The sequence below is a fragment of the Mirounga leonina genome, unplaced genomic scaffold (genome assembly GCF_011800145.1).
Source record: "Mirounga leonina isolate KUSES-001 unplaced genomic scaffold, KU_Mleo_1.0 Mir_418, whole genome shotgun sequence".
Lineage (NCBI taxonomy): Eukaryota > Metazoa > Chordata > Mammalia > Carnivora > Phocidae > Mirounga > Mirounga leonina.
The window spans coordinates 8,475,100-8,484,927 of NW_023270739.1; the positions used below are offsets into that span (position 1 = coordinate 8,475,100).

Sequence of the window (9,828 nt, forward strand, 5' to 3'; positions counted from 1 at the left end):
GGGACAGGGTGTTCCTGTCAACAGGAAGCTGTAGGAAGTGCGGCCCAGATTGCAGCTCGGGCTAACGTGTAGCCAGCGACTCACAGCTTCCAAAGGTGTGCTTTGTGAATCCTGATGGTCAAAAACGTGTGGAAACGACACAGGATAAGAGAGACCGGTGTCCTTGTTATTTGGCCCTCTTCCCGTTGGTTACACATGGCATCGGGCTGAAAGCAGCCCGAGGCTCCTGTGGGAGGGGTGGTGGCTGTGGTGGGGGTCCCAAGCCTCTCCCGCCCGCCACAGGCGCAGATGAAGGACTGCATGCGGGAACTGGAAGACACGCGCGCCTCCCGCGAGGAGATCCTGGCGCAGGCCAAGGAGAACGAGAAGAAGCTGAAGAGCATGGAGGCCGAGATGATGCAGCTGCAGGAGGTGGGCCGGGCCCCAGGACGGCACTCGGGGGCGCCAGCAGGGGGCAGCCCATGGCCTCCACCCGCCCAGCTGGCAGCCCCCTAGCCCAGCTCCAGCCGTGGGTTGGGGGTGGTTTTGGCTTCGTGAAAGCATTCCCTACAGGGTTGCATTAGGTAGCCAGGCTTCCCGGTGTGACTAAAACGTGTGTGTGAATTAAATTGTCACCATTTGGGGCCAGCTCCCTTGCGTGAAACGAGGCTTTGTGGTAATCACCTCCTGCTGGCCAAGGGGGGTCCTTCCCAAACGCTCGGGCGCCACGCGTCCCCCCGCCTCGTCCGTCACACGTGAGGCATATCGAGAAAGCCTTCCCTCCGCCTTAGGCGGTCTTCTTCAGCGTGAGGTGACTCGCCACCCAGTGCTCCTAGTGGGGCTGGGTGTCCAGGCATGTTGTCATCCATCTCTCCTGATGGCTGCGCTCTCCTGCCTGGGCCTGCGGTGAGCTCTCCCTCTGAGGTCGCGTGTGGGTCTCTGTTGAGACCACCTGACCCGCCTGGCTCTGAGACTTCCGTGTTCTCGCCCTAACTCACATCCCTGCCTCGTCCCCCCGACTTCTGGTCTCCCCGGAACGCAGAGGGACCAGCATCCCATTAGGACGGGACAGTTTTTTCATTTATCTCTACATCCCCAGCACGTGACTTCGTTCCTAACACTTAGAGGGCTTTGCAAACATGTGGCGCCTAAGCCATGGCCTCAGAGGAAGGACTCAGCCTTGTGAGCCAGAGGGGCTCACAAGGAAGGATGTCGTGGAGGAGGCAGACGTAGGAGGGGGTTGGAGAGGAAGGGCCAGGGGCTCGGGGAGCATGGTGCCGCAGAGTACCGGGGCTTGCGGGGCTTCGGGCCGAGCGGGTCACGGTCTGCGTTCTCATGGCAGGAGCTGGCAGCTGCCGAGCGTGCCAAGCGCCAGGCCCAGCAGGAGCGGGACGAGCTGGCCGACGAGATTGCCAACAGCAGCGGCAAAGGGTGAGCTGTGGTGCGGCGTGTTTGGCTGAGGGCAGGGGGTGCCCGTCCCCTGGGACAGGCCCCATCTCACTGCCCCCCCGCCCTCACGCAGGGCCCTGGCGTTGGAGGAGAAGCGGCGCTTGGAGGCCCGCATTGCCCAGCTGGAGGAGGAACTGGAGGAGGAGCAGGGCAACACGGAGCTGGTGAACGACCGGCTGAAGAAGGCAAACCTGCAGGTGGGTGGGGCTGGGCCGCCTGGGTGCTCCTCACGTGCCAGGCTCTAGACCCCCCCCAGACAATGGCTGGCGGGAGCCCAGGGCTCACTGGGCTTCGGGGAGCATGTCCCGGCACCTGTGAAGGTCTCCCTTGGTTTCGCTGTCTGGGCCCTGGCTGTGGTCCAGAGCTTGGGGCCCCAGGGCCTGGTGTTTTCAGGGGCTCTGCGGGACCCAGCGGCCCGCCTCTGCCCCAGCCAGGGCCCCCCGGCTTTCCTGGGGTCACCAGCCCTCCTTCCCGCAGATCGACCAGATCAACACCGACCTGAACCTCGAGCGCAGCCACGCCCAGAAGAACGAGAACATGCGGCAACAGCTGGAGCGCCAGAACAAGGAGCTCAAGGTCAAGCTGCAGGAGATGGAGGGCACAGTCAAGTCCAAGTACAAGGCTTCCATCACCGCCCTCGAGGCCAAGATCGCACAGCTGGAGGAGCAGCTGGACAACGAGACCAAGTAGGTGTTCCTGCCCATCACCTGTGACAGCCTGCAGGCTCCTCTGTTCCTGCCCGAGTCCCAGAGGCCATTGTCCCCCTCCTGACGGTCGCTCATCCCTTCCGCGGGGGCTTCATGGAGTTTGCATAGGAGCCCCAGGCCCACCTCTACAGTTGGGGTTTGGACTTCTGTCTCTGGGGGCTGAATCAGACAGACGTGGGGGTTCCTGCCCGGTTGGGCAGGCAGGCTGTGGGCCCAATGAGACTGAGGCTTATTTGGAGGCAATGGGCAGGTCACACTGGGCCCAAATCTCAATTTTGCCTTCCCTTGCTACATACCTGCTCTTTGGACTGTGTCGCCTCCCTCCCTGAGCCCGTTCCCTCTGTGAAAGGGGGTAGTCACCGTGCCTCCCCTGTAGGAGACCAAGCACGTTGTGGGTGTTCAGTGGGGATGGCCCGCCGCCTCAGCCTCGGGGCCTCCCCGAGGGGCAGATGCCAGTGAGGCCCGAGGATGGGGGTGTCCAGCCGGTGGTATGTGGCCAGACCCTCTGAAGGAGGGTCGCTGAGCCGCCATGTCTGTACCCCGCAGGGAGCGCCAGGCGGCCTGCAAGCAGGTGCGTCGGGCCGAGAAGAAGCTGAAGGACGTGCTGCTGCAGGTGGATGATGAGCGGAGGAACGCCGAGCAGTTCAAGGACCAGGTGTGTGTGCGCGCGCGCGGGGCCGTGGGGCCGTGGGGCCTGGTGGGCCTCCCGCGCCGGGGTCCCTGACCAGGGCCTCTGGCCGCACGTCTCCGCAGGCCGACAAGGCGTCCACCCGACTGAAGCAGCTCAAGCGGCAGCTGGAGGAGGCCGAGGAGGAGGCCCAGCGGGCCAACGCCTCCCGCCGGAAGCTGCAGCGCGAGCTGGAGGACGCCACCGAGACCGCCGACGCCATGAACCGCGAGGTCAGCACCCTCAAGAACAAGCTCAGGTGAGCCCCGTCGCCTCCCCTGCCCGCGTTGCGCCGTTGCTTCTCCTCCCCAAAGTTCATGTGCTTGAAAAAGCACGTTTCAAACGAAGCTCCCAGAAGCTGGTTCCATTTGTGCCCGTCGGTGGGCCCGGTGCCGCGCTGTCCTCTGCTGCTGGGCGGGCGCTCGCCCCCTGCGCCGGTCCCCGGCCTTCTGAATAAACGCTGAGCTCTTGGGCTCATTCGTTGCCATCTCGTCTGAAAAATCTGCTCGCGGGGCCGCTTCAGACCTGGGGAGAAGGTTTCCAGGCTCGAGGTGGCCCGGCTGGTCCCTGGCACGTTTGAGGGGCCTGGTCCGCGGTGGCCGAGTGCGGCCCGGCATCCTTCCCCGTCCGTGCCAGTGCCGGCAGGGAGGGCTGCTGTGCGTTTGTCGGGGAGCGTTAGTCACCGTTGAAGAAGGATCGAGTGGTGGAGGCAGAGGGTCTTTTTCTCCAAGGTTCTCACTTCTCTCCCTTAAGCATAAAAGCAACAAGAGCAGACGTTCTGTTCTAGTCCGTACTTAATATTAACGTGACGGGAAGAAGGTGTTGGTATTTGCGTACCGGGTGGAGTTATTCTGTATCTCTTGGTTTCACCTGTTTTGTAGGAAGTTTGAGCGTTTGTGTGCAGGGTGGCATCTTGCAGAGGGTGACTGTCCGCTTCTGGGCCTTTCTCCCTCGCGGTCAGTCCCAGCTTCCTGATGTGTTTTCACCAGTGTTTTGGAGTGAAGTGAGAGGCTGTGGTCCCTGAGGCTCCCTGTTGCTCCCCCCACCCCACCCTCCCCCAGGATGTTAGGACCTGGTGTCCCTCTACAGATGGCCTTGAAGTGTGTGAGCTGCACTTGGCCACCCTGGCTGGCCCTGCTGACCCTGTGCCTCTGTCCCCAGGCGAGGGGACCTGCCGTTTGTTGTGCCCCGCCGGATGGCCCGCAAAGGTGCTGGCGACTGCTCGGACGAGGAGGTGGACGGCAAGGCGGACGGGGCTGAGGCCAAAGCTGCCGAGTAACGTCTCCTCCTGCTGCCCGGGACGGACGGACAGGCCGACAGATGACTCCGCCTCCCCTTTCCAGCCCCCGCAGCACCCCCCTCCACCTTCTTGGGACTGCCGTGACCGTGACCTCCCCACCCAGTCCCACCAGGCCAGGGGACCTCAGGCCTGTGCCTCCCCGCCCGCCGCCCCCAGGTCTTTCTGGGGGCGTTTGGCTTCCTCCGCTGCAGTCCCCTCCCGCACCCCTCCCACCCCCAGAACCTGATACCAAAGAGTCCGAGTCTTGGGCCCCTGGCCTGGGAACAGAGTGACCAGCAGGATCTTTGGCCCTCTCGCCGCACAGCACAAGATGGCGAGGCAAGGAGGGCAGGCCACCGGGGATGGGCAAAGAGAGTTTTCTACGAATCTATTTTTCTTCAGACTAAGAAGTTTTGATAGCCCGACACCCCAAAAGAGTTGTCACCTTCCCCCACCTCCGCCACCAGCTCCCCCTCCTCCTTTGCTGTTGGCAATCACACACGGCGACCTCACGACCTCCGCCCCGTCGGCCCCCACTCCCGTGGGCCCTGGGCGATTAGGTGAGAGCAGGCCCCGGGACGCCCCCTCTGTGCCGGGCACAGAATGCAGGGGGCGCGGAAGGAGAGTCACTCCTCCCCACCCGCTCTGGGCGGCGCCACAGTGGTCCCCTTCCTGTTTCAGAGTATCTCCAGCGCAATGAGCCCCTTCCCTCCTTTGCCGAGGGCAGCCGGCCCCTGCCCCCGCGGGGCTGCTGGGCCGAGCAGACAGGGCCTCAGGGCCAAGCGGGACAGGCCAGCCGTGGCTTCTCCCAACGTTCTTGGGGACCAAATGTATTTAATGGTTAAGGGACTTGTCCCAAGTCTTGACAGCCAGAGCGTTGTGAAGGGCCGGTGGCCCTCCCACACGACCTTGTACCTACTCTAGGACTGGGGCCCGGGGGCAGATTTTCTGTACCGTGGACTCAGCGTGGTTTGAAAATCTGCCACCTGCACAGATGTGTTTGAAAGGAAAAAAAAAATTTTCTCCCCCCCCCCCCCCTTCTTATAATAAATGATAAAATTCCAAGTCTTTATCACTGCCTTTCCTCTGGAACCACGTTTAGAAGAGAGTAGCTTGTCCTACACTGGTCTACACTGGTTGCTGAATTTACCTGTATTCCTAACTGTTTTGTATATGCTGCATTTAGACTTACTTATGGCAAAGAAGGCATTTTTTTTTTTTTTTTTAAAGAAAAACTCAACAAATCATGAAGATATATGAAAGCTACGTATGCCTAGAAAGCTCTGAATTCAGGTCCCAGTTGCTGTCACAAAGGAGTGAATGGAGCTCCCAGCCCCGCCCCTTTTTTATATAATAAAAGTGCCTTAGCATGTGTTTCGGCCCTCACCACCACAGTACGCTGGTTTACAGATGTTGCCACTGAGCGCCGCAATAAACAGTACCATGTGCTACGAGCCTTGTCCGCTGGTGTCTGTCTGCCCGGGCGGGTGGCCTGCATGGGACTGCGTGTGGCTTCTGCCAAGGGCACCTACTTTGCATCTTTTTTTTTTTTTAAGATTTTATTCCTTTGAGAGGGGAAGAGAGCGAGCGAGAGCACAAGAGCAGGGGGAGGGAGAAGCAGGCTCCCCGGCTGAGCAGGGAGCCTGATGCAGGACTCCTTCCCAGGACGCTGGGATCATGACTTGAGCCAAAGGCAGACGCTTAACCGACTGAGCTTTTGTGCATCTCCTAGAAGCTTCCCGTAGTGCAGTGTGGCCGAGGCAAAGGCTGGGCGAGGGGTGGCAGTCGTGCAGGAAAGGTGAGCTAGAAAGGCAGGCTGGGCCGGGGCAAGGACACTAAGAGGGTCTCCTAGAAACCTCTGTTCAGTTACTCAGTACCCACCGTGCGCTTGACTGGGGTTAGGGACACAGACGTAGGTGCTGACTTCCAGGAGCGTCCTTAGTTGTCAGACAAAGCCTGCCCTCTGGAGATTCATCCCGAGTTGAACGTAAGCAGGACCAAGGGAGTCGGTGACTGGGCCTGTGGGTATTGGAGCAGGAGGCCGCCAAACTTTTGTTCCTTCATTGGTTCTTTTAACAGAGGCTGAGGGAAACCTGGCCCCTTGCGGGGCGCCTGGAGCACAAGGACAAGGAATACAAGATGTCCCTGCAGCTGCAAGAGGGAGGGAGTGAGGGGGAAAGGCATTCCTTAGAGAAGGGCTGTGGCGTGGGCCCCAGCAGCCCAGCTGCGCACCGCCGGGGTCCTGGGACCACTGTGTGGCCAGCTTGGCTGCTACGGAAAGCTGTGAGCTTCTAGGCAGCGGGTCCCCGGGCCTCCATCCACCCACTCCTTCAGCCTCTGCGCAGGTGCAGGTGCGCTCGCGGGCCCCTGGGAGGGAGCCGCAGATGACAGGTGGGGGTAGCCAGGCACCAGAGGACTTTGGGTGCTTCTGCTCCCTTTCTTAGGGGCTCCAGGGGAGAACTCCTTGCCTCTCCAGCTGCCGCGACTCCAGGCGTCCCTCCGATCTCTGCCTCTGCCTTCACATGGCCGCCTCCCCCACAACTCCCTGTTGTTTCTCTTCTGGGTGTCTCTTGTAAGGACCCTAGTCATTGGATTTAGGGTCCACCCAGATATTCTGTGATGATCTCAAGATCTTTCACTTAGAGGACTTGCAAAGCCATAAGGCCTTTCCGCATAAATTCACAGTTATGGGGTGCAGAGATGAGGTCATGGGCATGTCTTTTGAGGGACCACCATTCAGCCCACTGCAGTACTCAGCAAATATCCATCCACCCCTTCAGATCCATGACTCGACTCTGTACTTCATGCAGGGCAAGTGCTGGACCGGGGACCCGCCCTGCCCACTACGGATGGGCAGTCCCAGGGTCGCCTGACCCACCCACCACACAGAGAGGGAAAGAAGTTCACAGCATATGTTTTGAAAAGAAACAGGGAGGGAGTAGTCAGAACAGGGCAGAGGCGAGGAAGCCATGATCAGGTAGGTCTCTTCCTGCAGAAAAGCAAAGTGATGAGGAAAAGCTGCTCCTTCCTGCAGGTGAAACTTCCACATCTGGGGGCTCTGGAGGGGATCCTGGCACAGTGGGAGGTTGGGAGGGGCCTCCAAGGTCCTGTCTCTCTTTAGAGCCTGATCACTCAGCCACAGAAAGGAAAGAACTATTTGTATGGGCAGCAACTTGGATGAGGCTCAAGCACATTACACTGGGGTGTATTTTTTAAAAGCCAGTCTTAAAGGGTTACAGACCGTATCAAATATTCTCAAAATGCCAAAATTAAAGAGATGGAAAGCAGGTCACTGGTTGTCAGGAGTTAGGGAAGTGTGTGACCCTAAAAGATTAGTGCCAGGGAGTTTGCTTGCAGGGACAGAACAGTCTGGAGTGTCGTGAGGGTCCCGTGAATCGACGGGTCCTAGGCCTCTCATATGGACGTAACAGTGAGTGTGGGCAAAAACTAGGGAGATTTGAGTGATGTCTGTCATCCAGTTCCTTGAACCCAGCTCCGTGGCCTTGCTTTGAGAATGACCATAGTTAAGGAAGGTGTCACCACTGGGGAAATGGGGTGAAAGGTACACAGGACTGTACTTTTTTGTCTTGTTGAGTCTACAGTTTGTGGGGGTTTTTTTTGTTTTTTTTAAAGTCTGATTCAAGAGCTGAATGGTGATGGTGATGGGGGGGCAGATCGGTGGGCAAAAGTAGGGGAGCCATGGCCAGCTTCGTGATCTGGGGAAAACGACTTCATTCTCAAACGTCTGTGTGTGTCCTGGTCTGTACGTGGAGGTGATCGAGACAGCAGGCAACCCCTTGAGGGGGTGCTGGGAAGACGGAAAGAGGTCACGCAGACGCCGTGAACGCTCAGGGAAATAGCAATTCTTTTTTTTTAATTTATTTTTTTTTTAGATTTTATTAATTTATTAGAAAACATAAGCAAGGGGGCAGGGGCAGAGGGAGAGGGAGAAGCAGACTCCCCACTGAGCAGGGAGCCCAGACGTGGGGCTCGATCCCAGGACCCCGAGATCACGACCTGAGCTGAAGGCAGACGCTCAACCGTCAACGGAGTCACCCAGGCGCCCCAGAAATAGCAATTCTTGTTAACTGAGCACCTACTGTGTGCCGAGCACAGTCCTTACCTTGCCTCTCTTCATCCCTTCCGTACCACTGTCAGGTATGTACACTTCCCAAAAACAAGGAAACCAAGGTTCAGTGAGAAACGGGGCGACATAGTCAAACAGGGTTGTGTGATGCCCCATAGTCTCCACCGCTCATGGAAGGGGCACCTGGACACAGTGGAGTTTGGGCCCCGCTTGTCTGACCTCCCGGAGGTGGGGAGCTGTGTCGGGAGCATCTGACACCTGCGCCAGTTGCCGTGGGCCATTGTGGGCGCAGCCAGACCCAGCCCCCCGCGGCCGCCAGGGACTCGGACCGCTGGGCTGGCCCCTGGCCGGCTGAGACCAGGCAGCCAGTTCTCGTGGTGGTTGAAGTTATGTGACTGTCTCCAGCCAACAGGGAGAACTTGGGGATGAAACCTACATTTTTGGAATACTTGAGGGTTTAAGGATTTCTCTCCCTCTGGGCTGTCTAGCTATTTCCCCAGCAAAATGAGTTTATGCGGGAACAGCAGAGGAATTGCAGTTCGGGACAAACCGTGGGGAACCCCAAGCAAGTCCCGAGAGACAAACGGAAGGTAGCTTTTACTACCTTTTAAGAGGAAACTGGGGAGGGTTGCTGGGAATACAGGTTCAGTGGGGGAGAAGAGGAACCGGTTTCTCACTGGCCTGCAGTGGCGGGGAGTGGGTCGCGGCGGGGCAGGGAGGGATCGTCCTTCTTTTTCTTAGAAGCAGAGGATGAAATCCCTGCATGAACAGCATCCTCCCTCATCAAGAGAGTTCCGAGCTGCCTTCTTCCCCCTGGAAGGGCGGGCAGAGGGACCTGCAGAGAGCGCCCCCTGCAGGGCTCCCCTCCACCTTCCTGGAGTCTCTGTCCCACAATGGGGACAGTGCGGGAGCCAGAGAAGAAAACAAGGAACACCAACCCCGGTTCCCCAGGTTTTGGGCAAGCGGTGTCAGCCATCTGAACCACAGGTTTCTCTTCTGTGAGATGAGAAGAAATGTTTTGGTGGGACGCCTGGGTGGCTCAGTCTGTTGGGCATCTGCCTTCAGCTCCAGTCATGATCCCAAGGTCCTGGGATCGAGCCCCGCATTGGGCTCCCTGCTCAGCGGAGAGCCGGCTTCTCCCTCTCCTCCTTGCTCGCTGTCTCTGTCTGTCTCTCTCTCAAATAAATAAATTAAAAAAAAAAAAATGTTTTCCTCCCAGGGCTGTGGTAGCAAATACCATCATGCATGAAAATGCTTTGCAAAGCTTTAGTAAAGGGGTTGGGTGCTATTATTTTTTTTCCACGAAAGTCGGGCTTTCTAAGGATTTATGATTTGTTGTTTCTTATTTTGTTTTTATGCAAGTGTTAATATACAGTGTCATATTCGTTTCAGGTGCACAATATGAGCAAACAACTCTTCATATTTCTCAGCGCTTGTCAAGATAAGGGTACTCTTTGAAAAAATTAATTAGTGAACTTTAAAAGTTCGAATTGCAGTATAGTCAACATGCAGTGTTAGTTTCTGGTGTACAGTATAGGGATTCAACAGTTCTGTACACTATTCAGTGCCCATCACAAGTGCGCTCCTCACCCCCAGCCCCTGCTCTCCCCATCCGCCCACCCGCCTCCCCTCTTCAACCACCAGTGTTTTCTCTGTGTTT

At 58.0% G+C, this 9,828-nt stretch overlaps 1 protein-coding gene across 1 annotated transcript in view; it reads left to right on the top strand.

Moving 5' to 3' along the window:
• MYH9 (myosin heavy chain 9) overlaps positions 1-5,532 on the top strand; it is a 90,318-nt gene extending 84,786 nt beyond the window's left edge. The window contains exons 35-41 of the mRNA XM_034987599.1: positions 283-411; positions 1,322-1,410; positions 1,502-1,625; positions 1,906-2,114; positions 2,682-2,790; positions 2,889-3,061; positions 3,964-5,532. Of these exons, the coding sequence (XP_034843490.1) occupies positions 283-411; positions 1,322-1,410; positions 1,502-1,625; positions 1,906-2,114; positions 2,682-2,790; positions 2,889-3,061; positions 3,964-4,081 (951 nt within the window). The 3' untranslated portion in view covers positions 4,082-5,532. The remainder of the gene's footprint in view (positions 1-282; positions 412-1,321; positions 1,411-1,501; positions 1,626-1,905; positions 2,115-2,681; positions 2,791-2,888; positions 3,062-3,963) is intronic.
• Positions 5,533-9,828: the final 4,296 nt, after the last annotated feature.